Source organism: Podarcis vaucheri, assembly GCF_965113315.1.
Source record: "Podarcis vaucheri genome assembly, chromosome: 6".
In the NCBI taxonomy this organism is placed as follows: Eukaryota; Metazoa; Chordata; class Lepidosauria; order Squamata; family Lacertidae; genus Podarcis; species Podarcis vaucheri.
This window is the reverse complement of record NC_138764.1, coordinates 56,232,624-56,260,376: the sequence shown is the minus strand read 5'-3', so window position 1 is coordinate 56,260,376 and position 27,753 is coordinate 56,232,624. Positions and strand designations below refer to the sequence as shown.

Sequence of the window (27,753 nt, the reverse complement as noted above, 5' to 3'; positions counted from 1 at the left end):
GGGACCCCTCCTGGATGAAAACTGGCCGACGTGTGGCTTCTCTTTACCTCCGATTGCTTGGGTGCAAGCGCGGGCGCGCCAAGAGCTTCAACGCGCACGCTTCCTTCCCCCGGGACGCCCGTCTCCACGCTCGACCGACATCCTGTCTGCCTCGTGGGCACGGCTCCTTTAAGAGGCGAGGTTTCAGAGGAACGCGGCGGGGCGTTACCATGGAGACGGCGAGTTTATATTCCAGAGAGTTAAAGGGTGGAGGGGGCTCGGATAGGGCAAGACGCCTGGCCCTCCGCCCCTCCGCCCCTCCGCCCGGTGTCGCAGGTGAGGGCTACCGCAGAGTTATGTCCGTGAGTCCGTAGGGAGTGAGGAAGTGTGGGGAGAGTTAAAGGTCTGGGGCGGAAGTGGGCTCGGTGGGCCGGGACGTAGGTGAGTTAAGCACTGGGGAGCAACTATGGGGAGGGATAATGGGCAATAGGTTACATTTGGGGCTATAAACAACTACCTGACATTCAGAATACAAACTTCAGGGAAGTTTTTAATGTGTGACATTTTAATGTATTTTTAATCTTTGTTGGAAGCCGTCCAGAGTGGCTGGGGAAACCCAGCCTGATGGGCGGGGTACAAATAAATAATAATAATGATTAATAATGGTTACGATTAACGAGAATTAATGTGACTCTTGAGGTTAATGTGAGGGGATGAGTTTGGTATATGGGGAGCAAGAAAAATTATATGCTCTTATTGTCTGGTGACCCACGTGGTAGAAAGGTGAGTGCAAGTAACAGGATTTGTAGACAGTAGTGCAACTCAGGGGGAAAGTACAGAGCACCACAAAATTGGGCCCCCTCAAATGGCCATCTAGAGAGTGTCAGGTGATGGAGTCAGGAACAAACGACCTGTGGCAGCACCTGGGCTGGCATGGGCATGTTGTGGTCTATTGGCGCTGATGGTAGTCACAGCAGCATCCTTATTTTCTACAACAGTTTTAGTCAGAGGGTGGTTAGCCAGGCATGTACATGGCACTCAATTCTATTTTTTACTTTTACTTTCATCCTTGGTGCTCCCCCCCATAGGCGCCAACTCCATGGGGCCTAAGGGGGCCCGAGCCCCCTCAAAAATTCATTTGGGGGCCTCTGCCCCCCCCAATAATCTCGGGCGCCCCTCCAGCAGAGCGCCGCCGCTGTCCCCCGCCTCCTCCCCACCTGCTCCCTAGCCAGCCAGCCGCACGCCCTAGCCGGAGAGCCCCGGCCGTCCCCGTCGCGCAATCGGCTGGATCTCCCTTCAGCAGGCCGTGCTCACAACTCGGCCCAGGGACCCCCCCAGCAGCGGATCTCCGGCCCAGCTGAAGAATCCGGCAACAAGCCCCCTCCTCTCCAATCGCTCCGGCTCCGCCGAAATACTTTAAAACTCACTAATTTTCATCTAAAATTTAGAAAACTTCCCGGGGCAGGACCCCGGTATGGCCCCCCCCATATTTTTTATAAGTCGGCTCCCCTGCTCCCCCCCCCCCATAAATGTGTTTAACATCAGGGCAGCAGAAGCAAATTCCATTGTATTCCTGTAATGCTAGTGCTATGACTTAAGTGAGTTTAGAATGTGAAACTGTACATGCTCAGAGTATTTCACAACCATTTATCTATTGTGCTAATGTATCAGGAATGTAGGAGCAGTTATAAAACATGGGAATGGCTTACCTTACAACTGACAACTGACAAATGTAATATGTGTGGCTGTCTAATGGGTAAATGGTAAAGGGACTCCTGACCATTAGGTCCAGTCGTGACCAACTCTGGGGTTGCGGCGCTCATCTCGCTTTATTGGCCGAGGGAGCCGACGTACAGCTGGTCATGTGGCCAGCATGACTAAGCCGCTTCTGGCGAACCAGAGCAGCGCACAGAAGCGGCATTTACCTTCCCGCCGGAGCGGTACCTATTCATCTACTTGCACTTTGACGTGCTTTCGAACTGCTAGGTTGGCAGGAGCAGGGACCAAGCAATGGGAGCTCACCCTTTTGCGGGGATTCAAACCGCTGACCTTCTGATCGGCAAGTCCTAGGCTCTGTGTGATCGGCAAGTCCTAGGCTCTGTGGTTTAACCCACAGCGCCACCCACGTCCCTAATGGGAGAGGGGTGTAAAACCATGGATGTGGCCAGGATTTTAGTTGGGGAGGGACAAAGTTATTGAGCTTTTCTTGGGGAATCATGGGTAAAAATACCTCATAAATAGGACATTGCGGAGGGCCAGGTTTCTGTTGGGGGGGGGCAGAACCTCAGATAATTGAATACTTTCAATGCTTTTCAATAATATTTGTGAATCTTGGGAGGGCAGCAGCCCATGTGTAAAACAATTAAGTTCAGTGTCTAAAATTACCTAGGTGCACCATTGCATGTGGCACCGAATAGTTGTGATGTGGAGCTTCTACTCACTGTCTCATTGGCACAATCTTTTTTTCCTTTAAAGCCCATTATCGTGGAATCGGATACAGCACCCATGTTGCCCTTGCCTGGTGCATCTGGGGAATCCTTGCAGTCCATACCATCACTCTGGACAATGGTAGAGGAACAATTAGCACCCAGTGAGAGGCTTGAGGCAAAAGCTATCTTGGGTCATGGCCTTGTGGAACGGAGCTTGGAACTTCATGCTGAGGTTAAGTACCGAAATACTGGATCTCCTATTCAAAATGATTCACAAAAGAGCAGAACAAACAAACAAACCAATCACCCCTCTTACTACACAATTTAGAAGTGGCTGGTGACAAAACGATATCTGAATAAAGCATAAAATCTAGGTCTCATCAGCTAAAGAGGCAGCACTAAATTTGTAAGGGGATTTGACTGATGAAAGGGCCTGCCTTTCATGTCTATAGATTGAGTGGAGTGGAGTGGACTGAGTGCTAAAATTGAGCGGCACTAAGGGAGGGCTTATAAATTGTATTAAGCCCCCTTCCACTGAGCACTGGCCACTAGTTTTGGCATACATGCATTTTCATATAGAGTAGCATTCATGTGTGTATGGAAAAAACCTCTGGTTTGCCACTTACATCTGCTTTGAGTGCTGTTTAATTTCAGTGAAAGGAAAGCATATCTGAGAAGGCAAGTCAAGGAGGGGATAAAATATTGCAACCACCCCCTCCCTGTTTGACAAGGTCCCCATTTGCCAGCTCCCAGCTCAGCTGGTTCCTAATGCTTGGCCAGAGCCCCTAATCCATGCTATTCCAGGCCCTTTGTTCTCCTCCAGCATTCATGCCCTTTCTTTATTCAGCATGGTCCTGACTGCAGCTGAGAAGAACAGTAAACATCCCAGAGGCTTTTCACATGGTAATTGCCTTACCTCCTCCTGAAACCAGAAGAGCAAGCACAGCACACCCTGACAAGATGGCACCTTTCTCTATCACTTCTTCATGTTAGAGCTTTGCTTGAGATCCAGCCCCCCCCATTGTGGCCAGTGACCCCCTCCCCAGCCTTTATGGGTTCTCTCACCTGGCTGTCTATTACACCTTCATCACAAGCCTGATAAATGTGGCCCAGGTACTGCCTGTCCCTGCTGTGTCTCTGCTCCCCTCCCCAATTGGATATCTGAGAGGCCGCCCAGGGAAGCAGCTGTACCATAACGTTCCTCTTGTGGATGTGTGGGGCCAGAAAGGGAGTTCTGGCGCTCGCTTGCCTTACAAATATCCTGCAGATATTTTTGCGGCATGACCTTGACTTTCCTCATGGGGGGAGGGAGAGAATGATTGTGGGTGGGCTGTCTGCAGCTTTGCACCTTTTATGGAGTGTACAGACGGCAACAATGCAGTGCCCTCTTGCCAGCTACATTGGAATGACAGTGTCCTGGCTGGTGTTCTTATCTTCTGCAGGCAACTTTGCCCACTTTCTGCAAAAGAGTTGTTTTTTTAAAACCTAAAAACTTCACTCTTAATCCTAAAATACTCTTCACATAAACTAATAGCCTCATAGTCTGTTCCAAGTCTTACGGCGGATGCAACGTTTTACTGAATTCAGTGTGCTCTCACACACATTTATCACATTTGAAGCATCTTTTATTTCCTTGATGCATGACATACTTCTGAAAAGTTGTCAGTTCCCTGACTGTGGCCTTTAGGAAATGTAATTGTCTACCATCAGGTGAGTAACTAAACCATGGCTAGGTATTGATTTTCTTTTCTTGCAGGCAGGCACCTGGCTTGATTTCCCAGCAATACTGGGAATGGGAGTGCAACTTGTATTTTTAGGTTGTGTCAGTGCTTCATCATTTGGGGAGGTGGAGGGTGGGGGAAAGATTACTTTGAGAAAGTTACTGCAGTTTGTGCCAATGTGCACATGTGTGAATTTCTGCATGTGGCAATGCACTGTCCCTAATGCAGTCCAACCCCTTCCCTATTTACAGGTGTGGACACTGTTGGAATTCCATCAGGAGTTGCAGTCAGGCCGCCTTGGAGTGGAGCAAAGCCCACTGCAAGCGGATGACAGCTGGGCCTTGCTGGCAGCTCCCCCCAACCTCAAGGAGCTGGTGAGGGAGGAGATCCGCCTTCTTCTAATTGGCCTACAGCAGAAGGCATCGCAGGAGGGCAGGTACTGGAGATTGGAAGAGAAGGGACTTGAGAGAATTAAGGGCTGAGTTAAGGGGGAGCAGGTAGTAGGGATAGAAGAAAAGCAAGCAGACTATATTAAGACCTGAAGCCTATTTGATATAAGAATGAGCCCATTAGTTTCCAACTGATGTGCCTGGTGGTATTTATGTGTGCGGAATGGGTGAGTTTTACATCATCTTTTGGCCAAAGCAGTCTAGATTGAGGAAGCCATAACTATTTGTTACGAGAGGCTTAGAGTTTCATGGGACAAATCAGTTAGGAGGCTAGACAATAACTTGATTGTCTCTCTTAACAAGAACAGGATGGGGGAAATCTCTGATTCCACTCAGATATAAATAAGTCCAGTGCCACCTAGCGACTAAACTATATATTTACACTAGTGACACAGTATTCTTTCTCCCTTTGCCTTTTAAGGGTGACTGTTCCAGAAATGCTTATTAGGAAATATCAGCTCCAATGCAATTTAATTGGCAGTTCCAGTATAGCTTCAACATGATTGCCACTCAGATGGCCAATGTCCAGCAAAAATAACCTGTACCAAACACATGTTTGCAACGTACACCTCCATCTGTAACTTGCGCTCCCCATTCAAGTGTAGCTTGTCAGTTTGTGTGTCTCTCTAGTCTTTTTTATCTGTAGAATTAATTCTAGCCTTACATTCCCATTCTTTGGGTCTCAATCATATAGCCTTTGTCATTCCCACATAGCTCCCTTACATCATGCAGGAATCACATTGCTGAGCGCCTCTATCAAGAATGCCAGTCCTGCTAGTGCATTTGTTTTTTATGGTGTGTCCAGTCCATAGCCTGAGGCTGGGATTATGTCTCACCTCCAAGTTCAAAGTGAGCATTCATCCGAGTGAGCACTGGGATCAGCACCTGCTGGAACCCTAGCCTGAGGATTTGCTCCCTGCCTTAGCCCTGTGTAACCAATGAATAGCTCAGTGAAGGCACGGATTAGAACAGGCTGGCTAGTAAGGGATAAGCTCTCAAACTCCTCATGCTGGAGTTGTTTGTACCATGTTGCCCTATCGGAGAATCCCTTCACACCCTTCAAACCTTTCTACTATCTCTCAGTCACAACCTGAAATTCTGCATTTGTTACTTACCGTATTTTTCGCTCTATAACACGCACCTGACCATAACACGCACATCGTTTTTAGAGGAGGAAAACAAGGGAAAAAATATTCTGAATGAAACAGTGGACGTATCATTTTTGTGCTTCATGCTGTGGCCACAGACATGTGATCTGATGGTGAATTTGGGGTGACCCAATGCAAAGATCCTGAGGATCCATGTGGACCCATACTTTTTAACCACGTTTTTGCACCATTGCAGCCCCAGGCAACAGTGGGTGCGTGATTTTTTTTTTGGGGGGGACAGGCTGTAGCCATGGACATGCTATGTGCTCTGATGGTGAATTTGGGGTGACCCAATGCAAAGATCCTGAGGATCCATGTGGATCCATGCTTTGTAACCACATTTTAAGTGGGGAGGAAGGAAAAACACAGAAGGCTAAGAATGCAGGAGAGGGCTATAACGTGAGGAAAGGAAGGCAAAAGTTTTCCCCCACCCACCCACACAAGCGTGCTCTCTCTCTCTCTCTCTCTCTCTCTCCCTCTCCCTCTCCCTCCCACCAGCATGACAGAAGAAAGCATTTTAACTGCATTAAGAACTATTTAGCAGCGAAACCTAAGCTTTGCCATCCCTTAAGAGGTACAGACACTGTAATCTTCCAGATCGCATGAATTTACAGGCAAAACACTGTTTAAGGATTTCATCCTTTTAAATGGAAGAAAGCATATTTGAATGCTGTGTGTCTCCAAAAACAAAAAGCAGGAAGTCAAATCAGAATTTTAAGCCGAACCTGCAATCTCTCTTCCCTTCACAAACATTGTTCCCTCCGGAGCAGGGAGAGGATAGAACGAAGGACAAGGACGCTCTGCTTTTCCTCTCTTCTTGCCTGGAGGGGAGGGGCTTTCCCTGCTCTTTGTTCCGTTTGAGCAAACACAGCAAGGAAACAGAAGCGGGTGGGCGGTAAGACCCTGAGGCAGAATGCAGGAAAGCAACAGCTTCCTCTCTCACGGAGCTCCCTTCTCCCTGAAGCGCGGTTTGATTTTTGCCTCATTTTTCGGCTCCAGGGACCACACATTCGCTGCATAACACGCACAGACATTTCCCCTTCCTTTTTAGGAGAAAAAATCTGCGTGTTATAGAGCGAAAAATACGGTACTTTCAAATAGCTCCCCTCTTGTTGAATTGACGTGAGCACAGGTCATGGCTCCCTGTGTGCTGCCTAGAACCGGGTCCAATGAATGGCCTGAGGGCTGCATGTAGCCCTCAAGGCCTGTTTTGTTGGTCCTGGGCAACATTTGACACCCTCCCCAGCCCTCATGCTGCCTTCCCAAAGCCAGATAAGCAAGGCACTAGGATTGGCGAAGGAGGTGTAAAGGATCTGGCAGGGTCCTAGAGTCCTCCTGCCTCCTGCCCAAAGCCTAATTGCTGCTTCCCTGGAGTGCTCTAGGACTCTCCCAAAGCCTGTTGTCTCACTTAGCTGGCTTTGGGAAGGCAGGGCAAGGACTGGGGCGTGGCATCAAAATTTTGCCTCAGTCTCCCCACTGCACAATACAGTATGTGTTCTCTTGGTTCTGTGTCAAACTACTTTTGTGGTCTACTTGGTATGGAAAATTGGACCTCACTGGGCTCTTTAGTCCAGGTTGTTTTTCCTTTTAGGCTTCTATTCATTCCAGCTACTGGGTGGTTTTGTGACCCAGCACTGCCACCAACTGGTCTTCTCTTGTCCTTGTCCTGGAGATGAACAATTACCTTATGGGTGTACGTTTTCTGCTTCACAGGAACCAAGATTGTGCCATCGCTAAATACAGCCCTCATGTGGTCACCTTTGCACTGAAGGCAAATGCTGGCAATAGTCAGTCTTCATCTGGGAGCAGTGCCCTAATCAGGTAAGACTGAAGGAAGCTGCAGCCTCCACACAATGAACTTCTGGGCTGTGACTTGTTCTTACCCGGAACACCATGAACTGTATCACCACAGAGTGCCATATGCCATAGACTTAGCAACCTAGCAGCGATTGGTACTTTTTGCATCTATGGGCAGTTTGGGACTGATCACTCTTATCTCATTTGATCCTCATACAAGTTCCAGGAGTGGGGACTTGCAGTGAGTTGGCCTCCGTGCTGGTTTCAGTCCCATTGTGGCATTAATCTAGAAATGTGTTTGTATTATTTATATAGATATGCAAATTATGCACATGTAGAATTAGCAGTGGTGTGCCCACTTAAATTATAAGTCTCCATTTTGGATAGAACCTTAATGTTAAGTCAGAGAGGCTGTGAAATTACAGACTCAGCCAGCAAAGATGGGGCAATATCAATGGGGTGTGGTGGGGAGACTCACTGAGCAAGCAGAAATCTTTGTGCAGGGCTTCCACTGACAGAGATGTAGGTGAATCCCACCCCTAGTATGTTTTCCTTTTATATCTAGTTGAAGAAACCAAGAGCAGGTTGGTATGTGGAGGTACAGTCTCTCAAACATCTTGGTGAGGTTCCTGGGCATATCAGCTCCAGTTTCTGTGGTGCTAAGTACCACCTGTAGGTGAGTTTCAGAGTGAGTTCCCTTCTTTTGGCTGATATGGACTTTTGGCTGATATGGAGGTATAGACCACATTCTAGTCCATTGGGTGGGGTTAATTTCATAGCCTATATCATGCGCCCATTGTTCTTTGATTGCATCAGTGTTGTGGGGATTTACTTTAGTTTGTTTTGGAGAAATGGGTGTGCTGTTGTGGGGATGTTTTTGATGGTGTCCCCATGAATTTTTGTTCCTCTGCAGTTATGGTTGGCATGGCCAGCCCTGTTAGAAATCTTCTGATTTCCTGTTCAGGTGGGTTGCGGGAGGTGTATAGGTTGGCACAAAATTCTGAGGTTATTTCTTTGGTGGTGGATGTTAGCACTACCGTCTTTTATAGTGACACAGTGTGTATACTTGTTTTGAGTGATTCCCCCCCCCCCGCATCTGTTTGCTAATAGTATGGAGTTCTTCCCTCCATATTCGTAAAAGCATTGTTTAGAGTATAGGATGTTAATCATTGTTTTATTGATTTCTGGAGAGTCAATTGCCCATCTTTTTTGTTCTATGAATTTAAGGAGTTTTTTTGGCTCCTGTTTGTTTGTAGTGTGGTGGCAAGGTTGAAATGTCTTGTTCTAATTTACCAATTTTTGAGGAAGTTTGTTTTTTAAGGGATGTCCTCTCCTTTATGTAAGCTCCTCTGATGACCACTTTCATTGTGTCCCAGAGAAGGGGGGTTGCAACGTCGTCCACTTCGATGTCCTTAAAGTAGTTTTGGAGAGTTTTCAAGAGACTCTCTAGGTAGTTTGTTTGTGGTTAGGATGGGGCTGAAGGATCATGATTGGGTAGTTTATGCTTCCTCTCCTATTATGAGGGTTGCTTCCACTGGGGCATGGTCTGTGATTTTAATGTTCTGTGTCTGAGTCCTAAGAAGCATGCTAGTTCAGTTTGATGAATCCCTGTCCTGTGACAGCCATACAGAGAGGATGGGAGTACAACTCATTGAAAGAGACTAGGGGTCCTGGAAAGAAAATGACTGACATCCCCAACCAAATTCTGTTACCTGATCCTTGTGCCAGTGTCCCATTCAAGCTTTGTTTAGTGCAGGAATGCCCAGTTGCAGGCATCAAGCCCGTCTGGTCACAGGAAAATGCAAGTCTCACCCAATTTCTGTTTCCTTAGGCCATTATTCTCCAGAACCGCTAATCTGGAATCCTTCTGTAATAAACTGAATATTGCCCATATCAGTGAGGTAGCCTCTCAACTTCGGTAAGTTTTTGCTCTATTAGGTTTTTTATTTGCACAAATATTGTAAGAGGGAAGAAGGCACAAGAGGGTTACAGGTATCCGTTGCAGGTGTCTGGAAGGCAGATATAACAGAAGGCCTTGTGTCTGAGAACAGTAAACTCACTGCAGAGACAGAAGGGAAGCTGGGGATGGCATTGTGTGAAAATGTGTGCAGATGGACCCAAGCAGCTTGTATTCTACCTTCTAACTCTCCCCATCAGCTGTCTCCCAGTCTGGCCTGTACCACAATCATGAAGAGAAGGAGGGGCAAGAGTCTCTTTCCAAACTTCCTCTGGGTACAGATATAATTTCAGTGGCACATTTTGCTCTGTGTAATTGCAAGGAGTGAAGCAGATCAAACAGCAGTTGTGGCAGAACTTGGTGGGAAAGGCATAGCATAAAAATGTGGGAACTGCAAGAGAAGGTCAAGAAGCAACACAGGAGTGTGGTGTCTAAGCCATACATAGTCTTGGCTCCCAGTGCAGTCTCCAGTGGGGAACACACAAAGGGCTTTGTAAAGATTCTTCCATCTTGTGGGCATCCTGCATATTCCAGGCAGTATGTATAGTTATTGAAGGGAGCTTGCTTAAGTCCACCCCCAGAAATGCCAGAAAGTGTTCACCAGCCAGGAACTCTGAACAAGGAGAGCAGCAGAGTACAAAACAAGGTTTAGAAACACTGTCGGCATTAGAGATACTTGTGCCTAGTTACGAACTACTTCAAAGTAGTGTGGCTTTCTCTTCTCATCCCTAGCAACATGAACTGCCACTGCAAGCAGATGGTGGCTATCCTCACATCTAACTTTCAATTGAATTGCCAGCCCCTACATTGGGAACGTAAACAAAAAGTGAGGAAGATGTGGAGACACCAAGTCTGCAGTGCTGGCAATTGCTTTCTGTCCCAAATGTGTCACCTCCTTTGGGTCTCACTGGCTATACTATTTTTCCTAGAACCTTGCTAGAGGATGAGTGCTGTGATCTGGAAAGATACATCCCCTATTTACAGGTAAGGAATAAACCCTTCGCATCTCAAGGAGGGTCTCTAGAGTTCCTCATAAGCAGTGTTTCTCCCATGCACTTCCAAGGATCTGCTTCAAGTTTTGTCCAATAGGTCTGTGAGACTGGTTTTTGTTGCAGTTTAGGTGGAGCATCTGTGGCCACATTTCCTCAGCCCTTCTAGACTATTGTGTAAGAACAGAGGCAAGGCGCTGTGGGATCTGACCAAAGCCCCATCTAGTCTAGCACCCTGTTCTCACAGATGCTTATAGTAAATTTGCATGCAGGATATCCCCACAGCAAGTCATCTGAGTTGGCACCCATCCCTATATCTCATGGGGGCAAATTCCATAGTTACTTTTGTTTGTCCTGAATGTTGCAACCATCTTCTGCATTGGATGGACCCAAGTTCTAGTATTACCGCTCTCATGTCTTCCCTCCTCCCCATGTACATAGGAGCTTGGTCTCAGAGATGTATCGACAAAGATGTTCCCATGGCTATGGCAGCCTGGGTTAGAACAGAGTGTGGGCAGGCCTTGGGACAGAACTCTTGAGTTCATCAAGAGAGGAGTGACAAGGGTGTTTGGCTTCCATACCAGTTCTACCAGTTCTACAACTGCCCAAATAGCTAGCTTTTTTGTCTCCTTCCCAAATCTGGGGGACAGGGAGGGTCTGAGGAAAGATGTGAGTGGCAGGAAAACTGTTATGATGATTTGGATGTGTAAACACTATCACATTGGGCTGCAGGACTGCTGCAAGAGTACTTCATGTCAACAGTGTCTGATGATGATGATGATTTATTAAAAAACACACCTTTGCAGCAGTACACCCATAGTGCTGAGAGCTGCCAAGTTATGAAATCACAGTGACTTGTGACTGCGGAATCAGGGTCAAAAGCTGGAATGATCATCTAATCCCAATGATAATCTACTCCAGCCTCCGGCAATGTAGGCTATTCACTGCTAGAGCATCCCTGAGAAGTGGCCATTTAGCCTCTGCTTAATAAGCTCTCATTTGTTAGAGGTTTTTAAGTCAGCCCACTAAGTTTCTAAGTCAGCAACCTGACAGACTATTTTCCAGAAGAATATGAAATGAGCGTCATCAGCTGAAGGGACTGGATATGCTGGTGCCTATCCATTAGCTTTCTGCAGTGACTGGGGCAACTAGAAGGCTAGGCGGAAAAGTAAGGTATTTAATACGGGAAGGCTTTCCAACACGAGGAAAACCTTTGAGCAGAGACATGTACATCTTTAAGAGAAATGGTATAATTGAAGAAGCAGCTTCTTTCTTCTGTGTTGTGTTTCCTATAGCATTTTTCATGTTCCACAGTGCCAACTGGAGGAGGCGCATCACCATGCTACAGAGCTGCTAGAGGCAACACATGAGCCCACCATGGCTGGTATGCAGAACCCGAGTCTCGGATAAGGCCATGCTGGGAATTGGGGAAGGGATGCAGCATCATCGTACCTATAGCCATCATCTTTAGGCAGGTGTTGCCAAGGAGTGGCATTTGCAATGGGGCATGGTCTCTTTGTGAGTGCCAGCCCCAATGCTCTTCATGATTGTTGCTTCCCCCAATCCCCATGAAATAGGGTCTTATCTCCACAGAATTACAAGAGGAGAAGCGCGCCATGGAACGGGATTTGCAGCTAAGCCAGCCTAAGCCAGGCACCAGTCCTTCCCTGATATCGAAACATCTTGGGAGTAGCAGCTACCAGCCGCAATTCAGGTGAGCCTGCAAGCACCAAAGCTATGATACCATGAAGCTGCATAATATTATAACTGAGAGGGAGCTGTCAAACTGGCGCCTGCAGCAGAGAGGTGCAAGCATAGTTTAGGGTTGGTTTATTATTCTATGGCAGGGGTCACCAACGCGGTGCCCTCCAAGTGGGGCTGTTGGGAGTCTAACATCTAGAGGGGGCATCTTGCTGGCACTTTGTGCTGTATGATCTCTAGCATACCTGCCATATTTTAAGTAAAAATTCTGGAGTTTGTTCTGTGCAGGACCCATTAGTTCTGCTGTAGAGACTAAGGCTCTTCTGTCCTTGACGCTTTACATGGAAAGATGCTTGGGCAACACCTCCTGCTTCTTGGTAACCCCTTCCTTTCCTTTCACAGTGGCTTAAGAGGCTCGGCAAAAGGACCAAGCTTTGGAGAGATCAGTCCTGCTTCTTCACCAACTCTCAGAGACCAGACTTCTCCTTTATGCCATCAGGCACTACCCCGGCGGGGCCACTCAGCACGAGGGTCCTATGGATGGCTGCAGCGAGATGTTGAGGAACCCAACCAAGCCAGGAAGGACATTGATGTTCTGTTGCCCAGACCTGTGCTGGAAGTGCCTCTGAAAGGGGGCAGGATTGCTTCAGCCTGCGGGCTGGCAGTAGCAGGGTTGGACCATGTCTTCCACCCCACGCCTCCTACAGAGCCATGCCCAGTGCCCCGCTTCTGCCCTCGCACTCGGCTGCTGCGATGCAAAGGACCCAGCTAGGGAATGGAGAGCTGCCGCCTTCCCTTAAGTACCTCATTTCCTACTCCCATGCTGCAGGGTCTTCAAGGGACCCAGCCCTGCAGCATCCTGTGCCTCAAGAGTTTCTGCTGTTGCCTTTTGCTCATCCTTGTGAACAGGGTCAATGGGATTCCAGGGAAAGCAAAAAGGCAAAGAAATGCATACACACAACCTCCCCCAACCCATGAATGTAGATAAACTACTTGCAAGTGGGACCCATGCCAGTGAGATGCTTCTTCTCCTTCTTGTCCACAACACAGAGCAGTGGGCCTTGTGGCAGTGAGGCTGTGAACCCAACCCACACCTTCCCCATTCCTCCACACACACCAAAGAACTGTACCACCCAAGGTTCAGGAATATAAATTTCATTAAAATCTATCAGACTTTAAAAATCTACAACTGGAAGAGTCACAGTATGGGAGACGTGTCACAATTATTGCTATGAACAATGAGGCGGCAATGCTAGCTGCCGCCTTCGACACAGGAGGAAAGGACAGACACGGAACCATGCATTAAATAGTGCAGCCTCGGCGGAGAGGAGGGAAGGTCTGGGGGCTGGCGGCTTAGGGCAAAAGTACCATCATGGCATGGAGCCATCTGTCCCCCCTCTCCCTCTTAACTGCTCACGATGCAGACGTTTGGCACTTGAACGCTGGCTGCTATGCCCATGCCACTGGCTGGAACAGGTACCACGTGGGTAGGAGCCAGGTGTGCCCTTGCTGTTGGCACCATGGCTACACCGCAGCAATCGTGCACGGCTGGGAGCTGAGGGGCGCCCCCCAACATGCACTGTTTGGCATTGGTTAAGTGAATTGGCATCAGGGTACAAGACAGGATTGTGGCTGACGGGGTCTCCTGTCTCCTCCACCCAGGCATTTCTAGGGGGTAAAGTGCAGGCAGCAACACTGACATGGAAACACGGGACGGTGAGGCCGAAAGACGGAACCATTAGTACCTCCTACCCATCTGAGGCAGCACAGGCCCTGCTTTGTGTTAGGGAGAAAAGCCTTGGAGTTGGAGACGGGGCTGGTGCCTATGGCCAACTTCTCCAAAGCTTCACCATGAAGCTAGCAGCTTCTGCCCCCACTACTAGTGGAGAAGTGGGCCACATGGAAGCCAGGCCTGGCCAGGATAGCCTTTAGGGAAGCTTGTGCTTTTGCTCTGTGTGTGTGTGTCTTTCCCACCTGCAATGGTGTGGGCAGGACTTGGCACATCATCTGCTCTTAGCACCATGGTTGGCTCTGTCCCTTTCCCTGTGGGATAGGGCAGAGCTAGGTCCCAATGGTCTCTTGCCTTTGTGGAGACCCCATTCAAATTAATTTATTCCTCTTAGGGGAAGAGTGTAGAAAAGTGCTTCAGAATAACAGGCTTGGGGGAGCATCCGGAAGATGCTGTCTAGACCAAGAATGCACACCTGGGCAAAATCTGTCCAGTAGCTGCATGTGCTGCCCAGAGTCTCTGGCGCTGCCCGAGATGTCTATCATGATAATACGGTGCATCCAGCCTCTCAGCTGTCGCGTTTTCTATTTGTGAGAGATGCTGTTTGCTTATGTTTCACTCTGCAGGTGTGCGATTCTGGATGGTGTGCAAATAAGGCTCAATATTAAGATCAGAAGGGAGACAAGTGCATATTTTTGTTCATGGAGTTGTGATCCTCCCATGCTCTTGCAACCCAATTAAGGAGAGCTCTCCTGCCCCCTACCCACCCACCCCAGTCATTAACCTGCCAAATTCAATACATAGTTTCTAGCAGGAACGTTTCTTATCATGGGAGGCCATGGCGAGAAGTGCAAATTGTTAAGTGCTGGGGAAGCTAGCTTTCCTTTCCTAGGTGGGGAAGCTGGGAAGGTCTGTGCAGTGGTTGGGTTGGGGGGGAGGTGCAGTCTTAAATGCATCTCTGGAAAAGCCCTCGCAGGGGCAGCAGCCTAGCTGAAGGCTGCCTAGCCTGTGGCCAAGCGATGCCTAGAATGTCAGGATTAACATTTACAATTACAACCAACCCTCTTGCCCTCCCCCTCCCCCCACCCCAACCCCCCATTTGCTTATCTGTGGGGCCAGTCCCCAGGGCCCTGATCCAGGGCAGTATGGGGCATACCACCCCCAATAGATACCAGACCCCCTGGGCCCAGGTGCAGCTGCCAGAATCCACCCCCAAAGGGGTTGCTGAGCCAGCGAGGCTCCAACCGACCCTCCTCCTGGTGCCTTTTCCCAAGGCACCCCCAACGGTTCAGCCAGTGCACACCCTCCCCACCCCTGACCCTGGTCCTGGTTGCGAATTGGGGCCATCCGAACGTGACTGTAAACATGAGGGTTACAAGATGGCACGGGGGCACTAATGAGGTGGGTGGGGTTGGAACTCACAGCCCCTCCCCCAGAGTCCGGCGCAGCCCGGGAGCCAGGGCTCCCCCACCCAGTGGGGGGACGCTGTCATATATCTGAGCAGAGTAGGGTTTGGAGAACCAGGGCAGGTGGGAGAGGGGAGGTGCAAGGAGGGCTCCCTGCCCTGCCTCCCAGGCTCATGTTCAGATCTTGGAGTCCTGGCTGTGGGTAGAGCCGTTGGTTCCCACGGTGATGGCAACAGCCACGCCAGCCTCATCGCTCTTGGGCTTCTCGGGGTTCAGCAGCTGCACCTCCAGCTGGGACTCCGTGGAGGAGCTGAGTACTGGCGCATAGCGGCCTTTCCGGTGCTCCATAAGGGCTGGGCCCCACTCGCGGCTGGGACGGGTAGCGTTTTTCAAACGCTGCAGGGAGACAGGAGGCAAGGGAACGGGTTAGTGGTTTCAAAGCCCTTGGCCATTGGGATCCAAGGCAGGGGGCGCTCGGCTAGCCTGCTCACGGACTGCCTCACCTGCATCAGCGAGTCCCCTTCTGAGCGCAACACGTAGAACACGGCATAGATAGGGATGCAGATGACTGACGAGAGCGCCATAAGGAAACCGATGGAGATGGCCCAGGTGGGGTACACATAGGTATTGTAGGAGATCGGTCGGTACTGGATCACTGTGAACACGAGGATGAACTGAGGAGAGAGGGGAAAGAAGACTGAGTGATACAAAGCCCAAGAGGAGCAAGAGGGGGGGGTGGCATCATGCAACTGCCCTAATTCCACACCCTCCTGTCCTCCTTCATACTGGTTACGCTTATGCCCAATGTTACACTCACTGCATCTTTGGGAACCCCTCTTGCCTTTGCATATGTGGTTCTTCCTCATTGGTATTTCCCTTGTCTCCTTCCTTGGCACTGTTCTCTCCTGTACTGGTGTGCTACCTAACATCTCCCTCCTCCCCCAACTCATATGCGAGTGGCTGTTCACAGTCCTCTCCCTCCCATTCTAGCCCCCTCTCACTGGGAGTGTTCTCGTCACACACTCACAAATATGATAACAGGAGAGATGAATCTCCAGCAGATTTGGAAGAAGATGGGTGGTGGGAAGCCCAGCATCATCTCAATGTCCTTGAAGTAGTTCCGGTGCCCTGTGTGGAGCAGAGGCAAAGGGTGGTCAGAGGAGTGGCATAAACCAGAGATGTTGTAACTGGGCACTAGGCCCAGCTGCAGGTTTCCATGGGCCCTGTTGTATGTAGTAGGGTGTCTGTGGGACTCCACATTGTAGATTGTGCACTCTCTCCCCGCGTGATGGGTCTCTCTTCCCACCCCACATCATGATTCCACAGATTTTCCCTGTTTTGACAGGAAGCAGAGCACCAGATAGTCAGAGTTTGCCCCAGAGGTTCCAACTGCTTCATGGGAAAGGACCTGGATGAGACAACGGAGCTGAACCCTTGCACACAGCCCAGTTCCAGGGTTGTGTTTCTTTTGTGGGGTGGGGTGGGGTGGGAACTGGGCCCTCTAATGGGTCAACTTCCACAGACAGCTAGGAGACACCTTTGTACTTTCCCACAATGCCCTTGGGTGCCTGATGTAGCTCTAGGGCACTGTGGGAAATGCAAAGACTTTCCCAACTGGATAAATAGCTGTTTACAAGAGTGTCCACTCCTTAGGGTTTTAATTATATTTATTATTATTGTGTTTTTAATTGCTTTTAATTATTTTATGTGTACATTGCCTTAAGATCAGTGGTTTAAGAAGGTGATCAATAAATTGTGGTGTGGTGGTGGTGATGATATACTGCTACCTGCAGTCCCAGCTGAAAGGCATAGAGGATCCAGAGCAGCCATCAGCATTGGTGGGCCAAGAAATAATACTGAGGCCTCAGCAGTTGTCCAAGATTCCAGATGCTGACACCAGGCCTGCTCTTGCATGGTTTATTTTCCTAGCAACAAGCATTTCTCTCACAGGCGAATGGGAGATCAGCCCAGCATCTTGGACCACAGCAAGTGCCTCACCAAACTGACCATTGGTACAAGCCTTGTTGGACATGTTATCTTCAACAGAATCCATATCGCCCTGCCTGAGTGACGTTACTCCTATATGGATTTGGGGACTAGGGAGAACATTGCCGTCATCGTTAGTCTGGAGAAACTAATCTATGGTGAAGGTTTCACAAGCCCAAAATGAGCAGAGAGTTTGCTAATTTCCCTTCCCAGGGGTACCACAATCCCTTTTTCTTGTTGAATATAATTTATTCAATTTCCCTAACAATTCTAGGGTTCCTATATGTCAGCCACACTGCAGACAGAAGGAAGATGTCTTGGTAGTCTTGACTACCAATGAAAGGTTTTGTTGGACTGTGGAATACCCTGCCCAATTCTGATTGAGAATGCCAATTGCTGCCCAACTTATTCCTGACATAGCTTCTAAAAAGGACAAAGTGCAAACGGCCCATATCTTGACTGGCTATCCCAGAAGAAGCTTTCAGGCAACTCTCAGGATACTTACCATAGATGTACATGATAGAGACACACATGACACATGAAATAACGACAAGTGAAAAGCTTGCTGCATAGTTGTCCATTAACAACAGCCAATAGATGCCAGCCTGGAGAATGGAGGGAAGGAAAGCTGTCAGTATGGGCAAGACCTATTGCCTTCGGCTCAGTAAGGGCTGATTTCCCTAAGAATGTCCCCTCTCCCTGTGCCCCATACCTGTGTAGTGAGTGGAACCCCTAGAAGAAAGCCCACTACAGCCACACCTAGAGTCACAAAGGTTTTCCGACGGATGATCCACTCATTTCCTATTTCATCCACAATGGCTGTGACCAGAGTCTCCAAGAGGCAGAACTAAGGAGAGAATTGACCAAGGAGAAACAGGATGTGAGGAATGTTGAGATGGCTCCAACCTCTCCATCCACCCCCTTTAGCAACAGGGCCTGCTGCCTTCCTCCTCCACCTGAACCACTTCTAATACACTTTCAGGGTGAGGATCTGGACTGTTTGAGATGTGGCCCACAGCATGTGATCAAAGATGCTTTCTTTGTTCTTTGGGACAACATGGGCACAAATAACATTTTATATAACACCATTCTTATCTGTTCTTATTTTATCTGCAAGCCACATTGAGTCCTTGTCAGGGTAAAAGCTGTGATATAAATAAATACATGATGATAATAATAAGTTTTTTTAAAAAAAAATGTAACTTTTTTGTCTACAATAGGGATAGCTAAAGAGATGCCTTTCAGTTGTTAGATTACAATTCTTACCATTGTTGACCATTGGCCATGTCACATGGGGCAGATAGGAAATTTGTAGTCCAAAACATCCGGATGCAACCAGCTTGGCTACCTATCCCTAGTCCCTAAGCATGTGACTCAGCTGGTCCTTGCTCTACCCAGTCTGGAAAAAGGAGAATTCATTTCTGATGCAGTGCCCTGGGTGATTTCTGTCAGACCCTCCATCACCCAGTTCTGCAATGCCTCAGACACCAGTGCCCACTCTCACAAACCCAGTCCTCCGTTACTAAAGCACTCAAGTTTCCCAATTGCAAGTGTGTTCTACACAGGTGCCTATACCCTCTCTCCCACCCCACAATATCTGATGGGTCGATTTCCATGATTACCTGTGTTCCCAGCCCCAGCAGGATGAGCATGAAGAAGAAGAGAACAGACCAAAGGGGCGAGATAGGAAGTAGTGTCAGTGCCTCTGGATATGCCACGAAGGCCAAGCCAGGACCATGGTCAGCCACCTTGGAAACATCCACACCTAGATGATTGGCCATGAAGCCAAGGATGGAGAAGATGACGAAACCTGCATAGACACTTGTGGCGCAGTTGGTGATGCTGATGATGATGCTGTCTCTGTTGGAAGTGGGAGGACATGTCACATTATGAGATACCAGGGAAAGGGTCGAAGAATGAGCCTTGGAGGTGGAGAGAAGGAGAGATTATTTCAGCCAAGAAAAAATCACTGAATGAAGGAGGAAAAGGTCAAGCGAATGGTTTCAAGGTATCTCATGTACTTTGCATTCTCTAAAGCTAAGCACTTCTAACTCTCAACAATATCACCAGAGACCCTTTGTAGAGCCCCAAGTAAGCAGCTCAGATTTTTGGAGGAACAAAAAAGCGTAAGACACAAAATTGAAATTTTAAAAGGAGTAGGGGAAATCACCTCTTACTTCCCTTAACAAAGTATGGCTGACATATGTAAGAGGTAACTAGTCCACCGTGTTTAATTCTGAACACATGCCCTATATTAGGGGTAGCTAATCTGTGGCCCTTGGAGTACATCATCCCTGACCATTGGCCATGCTGGCTGGGGCTGATGGAAGCTGGTGGTCAACAACGTCTGGTTAGCCACCTTGCCCTATATGTTTTGTTAAGGCTCTGGTGAAGAAATCAAGTCCCTAGACTTCATAGTTTCATGGAACAACTTGAAAATGGGCAGCATCTAAAATTGAGCACCTGAAAATGGAATGGGTAGTAGCCATAGATCCACTGTGGTTCCTGCACCTCCCTATAGACACCTTCCAGAGACAAGAACTATGCCACGCCAACAAATAGTTTCAATATGCTTTCTGGATTGCTTAATGAATCTTACCTGTAGCAGTTGTTGTGGAACTTGTTATACGATGCCATGGTGATAAGTCCACCCCAGGCACAGCCCAATGAATAGAAGATCTGGGAAGCCGCATCTCCCCATACCTACCAAAGACAAGGAAAGGGCATTACCAGCACAGCTCCTTGCCTAGTTTACACAAGTCCCCAAACTCCTATGGTAAGGAGGGGAGGGGAGGGGAGGGGAGGGGAGGGGAGGGGAGGGGAAGAGGTGGTGTAATCATGAAATCCCAGAGATCATGTCCCGGGGGCAACAGCTTAAGCCTATCAGGCATTCCACACAAGTACCTTTGCATCAAGAATTTTGTCCCACTGCGGTGTCAGATAGTACATGATCCCAGTAACGGCTCCTTCAAGAGTTATCCCCCGCACAAATAAGATTGTCAGCACCACGTACGGGAAGGTTGCCGTGAAATACACAACCTGGGAGTCAAAAGGAAAGTTGGATGAGAACATTAGTTGGATGAGAACATGGCATCCTGTCCAGTGTTCTGTTGTCACTGCGGCCACTCAGATGCTTGTGGGAAACCTTCAACAGGACCCGAGCACGAGAGCACTCTATCTGCCTATGGTTTCCAGCAACTGGACAAAGATGTCTTCTTCCCCTGAAAACTTAGTTTCATCACTGTGTCAGTCATAACGGGCTTGCAACTTAAATTTTACTCCCTCTTAAGGAAAACTTGCCACTGTTGCTACTGCTATTGTTAAACGTTTCTTTAGTACAACGTTTCTCAAACTTGCATCTCCAGCTGTTGTTGAACTACAGTTCCCATGATCTCAGACCACTGGTCCTGTTAGCGAGGGATGGTGGGATTTGTAGGCCAACAGCAGCTGGAGACCCAAGTCTGAGGAACACTGCTTTAGTACCAACAGTCTGTTAGGCAGCATGATTTTTCTGCCTATATCATGAATCTGTGTCCCCTGGTTAGTCAATGTCTAAGCACTGGGCACACAGCTCAGCCTCTTCCTAAGGATCTAGAAGGGCAGTTCTGGTTAGCCACCTTGCTCTATATGTTTTGTTAAGGCTCTTCTGAAGTAAGTTTCTCACAAGCAACTCGTTAGGCCTGGATAAGAGAGGAGGGGTAGAATGTTTGCAGGCATTGGGTAGGCCATGTTGGAGGCCCAGAGAGGTCATTGTGCTTTGGGTTTCCATGGAGAAGTTAGAAGAGAAGGAACACTACTTGCTTTTCCTGAGGACTTGACACCCTTGATGAGGCAGAGGAAGACGACGACCCAAGAGACGCCCAGGCAACCCAGAAGAGGGAGCCGTACTTCGCCCAGGTTCCCAATGTCATCCGACAGCTTCAGCACATACCGCCTGGGGTAGAAGACAGCAGCACAAACCAGAGTTCATATGTGCTCCAGAAAACACACCCCAACCAATCTGTACCCACCCAACCTGCCCCCACCCAAAGGTCCAACCCCAGACATTAGGGCCGCTGAGATTGCCAGGAGTGACAGCCTATTATGTTAAATGCTGGCATAATGGCCTTGTGACATTAGCTGCTTTGATCAAACAGTTGAAAATGGGAGATAGGAACCTGTGCATAAGTAAGCAAGCAAGCGAGTGAATGCACACAATTTAGCACTAGCCTCAAGGTTTTGGTTATTTCTAGACCACTTGCATCATGAGACTTACAAAAAGAAAAAAAATATCACAAGCATCTCTCAGATTCCTATGGGAACAGTCCATTTATAACCCTCTTCACAATATAAGAAACATTTCAGGGCCCGACTGGAGCTGAGGTCAATCAGAAGATGAATATAAAAACAATCCTCAACATATATTCTGTTCCAATCTTGTAATTCAAGAGGCATAATACACTTTGAACTTTTAAAGTGAAAATTCTGCAGGCTCATATTCACACCTACTATCTCCATCCCTTGGCTCAGCAATAAAGAGCCTGCCTTCTAATTATCCAGATGTGCTTGTCTCTGGCTGCAAATCCTTAGACACTCTCCCATCATTTATGACAAACAAGAGGTTTCCCCACATTCATTCTGATGACCCATGAAACTTTCAGGACAGCTGCATTCAAAACTTCTGTGCTTGGTCCAATATCTCTCCAATATCCAGCCTCCCTTAGAGACACCCAGGGTTTTGGTAACATCCTTAACACCTTAGGGAAGGTAAAAATAAGGCCATGATCTCCATCTGCCATATTTGAACCAAGATGTGTCCATGGTGGTCAGCTTGTCCTCTTGTGAGGCAGGCCCTCAGTTCCCGACTGACAAGCTGATTCCCTCTTCATCCCACACCCATTTGCCCCTCTCCATCATCATCACCTCCAGTATTCCTCACTGGGGCTCGTGCGCTTGGCCGTCTGGTTAAAGAGTTGTGTGACGTTGAGCGATGACCCAGCTGAGCCATTGGTAGCGTCCAACACACCAGCGCAATCAGGTGTGTTCCAGTAGTTGCCACAGTACGTCCAGGGTAGCACCCGTGTCATTGATGAGAAGAAATAATAGAAGGCGATGCAGATCACAACGTTGTAGTAGATTCCAATGTAGCTGGACACAACCATCATACCATACCCAACACCTGGAGGGAAAGCAAAGCGTGAGCACAGGTTGCAAGGGGGAGAGCTCTAAGGCATCTAGGGATGGGAGTTTGCAGCCAAATAAAGTATATGGCCTGTGCAAGTATGGACACACATACACTGAGGCTGTGGATATATGGCACAGGCAGACAAACTGCAGCACAATTTGGGCCTGGTTATGCAGTTTGTTTATTTATTATTTAACGTACCAAGATCTCAGCTTTCTGCCTAGTCAGCACCCAGGCCTGCATGCCTGCCCACCCCTTTTGCACATTATGCTGCTGCTGCCTGCCCTCCCTGGTTCACTAACAGCAAAGGCACAACTGCAACAAGGCATGTGGGATGCAGGTGGAGGGAGCAGACTGGCTGCACAGATGCTGCACCACGCCCTGCATGGTCTCCTGCACTTACAACAGGTGAGACTAAGCATGATGAAAAGGAAGTGATATTACATGTGCAGTATTACATGTTCTGAATTTTGCTTTTGAACTAATTCTGCCCAGAGATGCCAAAGGTCCACTGCCCCAAAATACTGATGATCTGTTTGCCTTTAAATTGATTTTGCTCCTAGCAACTCCAGTTGAAATACAAATACTGTACGGATTTGGTTGCCAGTTGTCCTTCAATCAGGCCTTTTACCAACAAAGTAAAGCTGTTGTGCAGGAGCCTGCATTTCAAGGGGAAATGTGCGCACGAGTCTCTACCCACACACGGGGAGCAGAGGATGCAGACTGCAAATGTGTTTGTAGCACAGTAACCGGACAGAATGTATGCACTGAATGTGCTGCCTCTCACCTTTGAACATGGGGCTAATCCTCCAGACACCAAGGCAGCCCTGGCTAGCAAACTGTCCGAACGAGAGCTCCATGAAGAAGAGGGGGATCCCGCAGAACACCAACATGATGAAGTAGGGGAACATGAAAGCACCTGGAGACAGAAGAGGAAATGAGCACCAGAGAGGAAACATAGCTCAGGGGTAGAGCACATGCTTTGTAGGCAAAAAGGTCCATCTCCAGCATCTCAAGATGAAAAAGCTCAAGATGGGATGTAATATTCATTTGTTGTACTTACATCCCACTTTTTCCTCGTTTACACCCCCACGGTGAGGTAGGTTAGGATCAGAGGCAGTGATTGGCCTAAGTTCACTCAGGGAGCTTCATGGTCAAGTGGTGATTTGAGCCCTGGTTTCCCTCATGTCCTAGTCTGAGGCCCTGAACCACTACATCACACCGAGGAAAGACCTATTCTACCTGGCACACTGGGCTAGATGGACAAATAGTAAAAGGCAATTTCCTGTGCTTCAAGCCAGTGGAAAAGGAGCTTCAAAACCCTTAAGAAATGCAGAGATTTCCCCCAAGTGTCATATTCTGGGTGGGGAGAAAGCTGCCCAGTGTGTGGCATGGAATGCCAGTCCTCTCCTGCAGGAGGAGCCCTATACTCACCAGATATATGAAGCTCCTAGGATACACCTTCATCTGTGGGGACAAAGTTGCATCCCGGAACTAGCAGGACTCAGCACTGCAATTCCCACCACACACAAACACACACACCAGTGCTATGCCAGAGCACTGGTTTAGTAGTGGCTGGGGGCAGGGAATCAGTCCTACCCTGCTATTTGCAACACTGCACATGCTCTAGCCCCAGACAGCGTCAGGGCCAGGACTGTCAGCAAATGCAATGCAGAGTGGGTCCTATCTCTCATGTGCTGCATGCACCCTTCCGGCCAATACTCACCTCCTCCATTGCGATAGCAGAGGTAAGGGAAGCGCCATACATTGCCAAGCCCAACAGCATAGCCAACGCTCGTGAGAATAAACTCAATCTGGTTGCCCCAGTTGCCACGCTTGAGGTTCTCGTCTCGCTTAGCCGTCTCGCCAGGCACAGCACCATTCTGCCAGAAGAGGACAGTCAGTTATTGCAGGTAGGGGAATGGCAAGAGGGTGGGCGGAGGTAAGTTATCCTGCTCCATCCTTCTGGGTCTCCCCTACTGTCGGTCCTGTAAGGTCTTCCCACAAAAAGAGGGGCTTTAGAAAGGGCAACAGGCAGATAACAAAACAAGTCATATGGATGGACACGGACACACACACACACACACACACACACCCTTCTGCAACTTTGGATGCTTGCGCTGCTGGTGGTTTAAAGTCACTCCCCTTCCCCAGCTGGAGGCAAAGCAGGCAGGGGGCGGAGAGTTTGATTATGCTAAGGGGGCTGCTACCCCCTGCCTGCCCAGATGAATAGTCCTGGGTCAGGCTGTAGGGAAGCTGGCAGCTGCAGCCCATACAAAGCAGGCATAAGAGGAGTCAGCACAAAGGAGCCTCTGTGCCTGTTCCCTCTGCCTGCCTACTGATGGAGCACAAGAGGCCACAGGAAAGGCAAGCAGATCCCTTTACTCACTGGCAGGGAAGCTAAGCCCATCAGGGCATCAGAAAAGCCCTGCTGGACCACACCAAGCCCCACCTAACCCAGTATACTGCTTCCATCAGTGGCTAGCACAATTGCTTTGGGAAGCCCACAAGCTGGGAGGGGGGCTTCATGAAGATACTTGTTGTTTTGTCCCTGGCACCTGATATTTACAGATTTATCTGAATGATTTATGTCATTACTTCATGAATGAACTCTCCATGTGGAGGTTTCATTTAAGCCAGAGGTTTTCAACCTTCTTGAGTCCATGGCTCCCTTGACCAACTACGTTCTTTCTGCGGCACCCCTGTGGGGCTCAGGAGCCCAGTTATGTCACCTTGCTTGCAGAGCTGGCAGCCTCACACCCTTTTTCAAACACCCTCCCCTTGTGGAGTGTTCCCTCAGCCTCCTCTCCACTTCCCTCTCCTTGGGGGTCCTCCAGGCAGCACCTTACATTGGGAGGCGGCAGCAGGAGCCGCTGGGCCTGCATGGCAGAAAGGCTTCCCTTCAGCACAGGGCACTCAGATCCCAGCGCAGCACCTGCCTGCCCGCCCGGCCTCCCAATTGTCTGTCCATTCCCAACAGCAAGGGCTGGCGGACTGGCTGGCTGGGCTCCCTCATCCACTTGCTTGCTTACTCCGAGGCTGCCTCAGCTCCTGGCAACCAACACCTCCTGGCCAGCCCCACAGGCACCAGTTGCCTGGGGAGCTTGTAGCCAGGGCTTCAACAAACAGCTATGCAAGCCTTTGGGAGGTAGATATGGGAGGGGATCAGAGGAGGGAGGGAAGGAAAGAGGGACAGAGGGCAGTGTTGCCCGCATCACCCCTGACCATCATTCAAGGCACACTGGTTAGAAACCACCGATTTAAGCCATTGAGCTGATTTAAGAAACCACTGATTTAAGCCATTAAGCTGTTGAGACTTTGCATCCTGTAATTATTTATTGCCCTTTACAAAGCCCTATAAAAGCCAGTGACCATAACTGTATCCTGTGACAGGAAATGCCCAATGTTAACTATGTTTTGTGTGAAGAAGGAACAGAAATACAGTGGTACCTCTGGTTAAGAATTTAATTCGTTCCGGAGGTCTGTTCTTAACCTGAAACTGTTCTTAACCTGAGGTACCACTTTAGCTAATGGGGCCTTCTGCTGCCACCACGCCGCCACCACACAATTTCTGTTCTCAACCTGAAGCAAAGTTCTTAACCCGAGGTACTATTTCTGGGTTAGCAAAGTCTGTAACCTGAAGCTTCTGTAACCTGAGGTACCACTGTATACCCGTGCTTGTTCCTGGCAATCTCAGGAGGAAAACTGGATCCTCTCTTTGGCTCTTGGTAGCAAATTCAGAATATGCCCATTAAGCGTAGAGTCTATGGATGTTTACATGGCATCACTAAATTGCCTTTTTATAGATGTTAACTCCCTTCTGTACTCACAATAAAAGTGGGGAAATGACTATATCTGACCTTTCAGCACATAAGTGAGAGCTGTTCTATTAAGAACATATTATGGTTCACGGACTACAGGCAACTCCCCTTTTGCATGGGGATTGAGTTCCGGGTCATTGCGCATGTCAGCAGTCACACGTAGGCCCGTTCCACCCCTGCCCCCATCTGGGGCCAAAAACAACATGTGCACCAGCAAATTTGGGTTGCACGGTTATAACTTGCGTGACAAGCCAGCTTCTTCCCTGTAAGACTGGAAACTGGTGGGGAGAATGCACTAGAGAGTGAAGGGCGGGTAAAGAAACACTTGCAATGTCATCTAATCTCCCCAAAAACAATTCCAAACCAATGGTCATTAAATAGCCAATGTTATCTCTCTGCAAACAAATCATGGCGAATGCTTAGTAAACAGGTCATCTGGAAGGAAGTGCCCACGGTGTGTCTATCTGTGACAGCTCCGGAAGGCTGTTATTGGCTGTAGTAAAAGGACATCGCCAGGAGAGGGAGCCTCAGTCCTCCTTAATCATACCTAGTCCTTTAAGGTCTGTCAGAGAAAATAAATGGTACTAAACAATCTTGGCCCATCACCCTAGAGTTCCCCTTCCGAATGCGTCCATTGCTAGCCCAAGCCTTAGACATGCCCCCAATTTCTCTATCCCCTAAGGGGCAGGGGGAGGAACAGAGGCTACTTGCCGCAGCGTTGACAGAGCCAAGGTCTGAGCAACCTTTGGAACAGTACGACTTCCATGTGGCTGGAAGCACTCAGCCCCACACAGAAGAAGCCCAAGCACCACACAGGACAGGATGCTGTCATCAAGCGTAGCCGCTTTCCGCAGGACAAAAATGGAGCTTTTGTGCATCTAGCTCCATCCTGGCACCACCAGTTCCCTGTACTGCCCAAGGATAACAATGGCAGCCTTCAGATCAAAGGAACGGGAGATGTGCTGTGTCAACAACAAAGCCTGGCTTCTCTTCCCTTAGAGCGGATGGGGCACATCTGGTCATGCTCTGGAGCAATATTTCTCTGGCGGCTACTGCCTGTACCTTGCCCCCTCCTCCTACTGAGAGATGGGACATCACCTGAAGATGCTTCTGGGTTCAGTTCTCCAGCATGAGATTTAAGTGATTGTTAGTTCGCTTGCCTACCTACTTGAGGGGTAAATCAGAATTTGAAGTAAGTTGGGTCAGCAATTTGCAAAGACTCTCCTCTGTCAACTGCCACTTGTAAAATTATTAACATCTTATTAAGAAAATTTCAGTTATAGAGAAAATAAAGTGATAAAAGAGAAGGGAGAGAGAGAAGCACAAATAAAAAAGCAAAAAAACCAAAACATAAGAAAAGACATAGGATACACTAAATATAATCAGTTACACTACCATACATTATTATATAGATATATCAGTACTATTATTGTCCAAATACATATATGATTATTAATAATCTACTATGTTCTGTATA

At 48.5% G+C, this 27,753-nt stretch overlaps 2 protein-coding genes across 7 annotated transcripts in view; one reads left to right on the top strand and one right to left on the bottom strand.

The window, feature by feature from the left end:
• The first annotated feature begins 57 nt into the window (after positions 1-57).
• Positions 58-13,359, top strand: CCDC24 (coiled-coil domain containing 24). Of its 3 annotated transcripts, none has more exons than XM_082228883.1 (9): positions 58-315; positions 2,455-2,640; positions 4,381-4,565; positions 7,440-7,547; positions 9,355-9,441; positions 10,410-10,464; positions 11,784-11,853; positions 12,063-12,183; positions 12,573-13,359. In XM_082228883.1, the coding sequence occupies exons 2-9, from the start codon at positions 2,485-2,487 to the stop codon at positions 12,940-12,942; spliced, it is 1,152 nt and encodes a 383-aa protein (XP_082085009.1). In that variant the 5' UTR covers positions 58-315; positions 2,455-2,484; the 3' UTR covers positions 12,943-13,359. The 3 variants fall into 3 exon arrangements, with proteins under 3 accessions (XP_082085009.1, XP_082085010.1, XP_082085008.1); XM_082228884.1 differs by having other exon boundaries at positions 294-315; positions 2,480-2,640; XM_082228882.1 differs by lacking the exon at positions 58-315 and adding an exon at positions 691-762.
• The window catches only part of SLC6A9 (solute carrier family 6 member 9), a 54,566-nt gene continuing 40,122 nt past the window's right edge, over positions 13,310-27,753 (bottom strand). For all 4 annotated transcript variants that reach the window (XM_082228864.1, XM_082228863.1, XM_082228865.1 and 1 more), the window contains 12 exons: positions 24,182-24,338; positions 23,243-23,374; positions 22,194-22,449; positions 21,093-21,225; positions 20,196-20,330; positions 19,891-19,994; positions 18,914-19,151; positions 18,004-18,138; positions 17,797-17,896; positions 16,333-16,433; positions 15,809-15,979; positions 13,310-15,701 (listed from right to left, as the gene is read on the bottom strand). In XM_082228864.1, the coding sequence (XP_082084990.1) occupies positions 15,483-15,701; positions 15,809-15,979; positions 16,333-16,433; positions 17,797-17,896; positions 18,004-18,138; positions 18,914-19,151; positions 19,891-19,994; positions 20,196-20,330; positions 21,093-21,225; positions 22,194-22,449; positions 23,243-23,374; positions 24,182-24,338 (1,881 nt within the window). In that variant the 3' untranslated portion in view covers positions 13,310-15,482. The remainder of the gene's footprint in view (positions 15,702-15,808; positions 15,980-16,332; positions 16,434-17,796; positions 17,897-18,003; positions 18,139-18,913; positions 19,152-19,890; positions 19,995-20,195; positions 20,331-21,092; positions 21,226-22,193; positions 22,450-23,242; positions 23,375-24,181; positions 24,339-27,753) is intronic.

Bases quoted from the DNA above. Each gene is read 5' to 3' on its own strand.
- CCDC24 (XM_082228882.1), top strand. From the start codon at position 706: ATGGGGAGCAAGAAAAATTATATGCTCTTATTGTCTGGTGACCCACGT. The intron at 4,566-7,439 runs GTACTGGAGATT...TCTGCTTCACAG, and splicing joins AAGGCATCGCAGGAGGGCAG to GAACCAAGATTGTGCCATCG. The intron at 10,465-11,783 runs GTAAGGAATAAA...CATGTTCCACAG, and splicing joins GATACATCCCCTATTTACAG to TGCCAACTGGAGGAGGCGCA.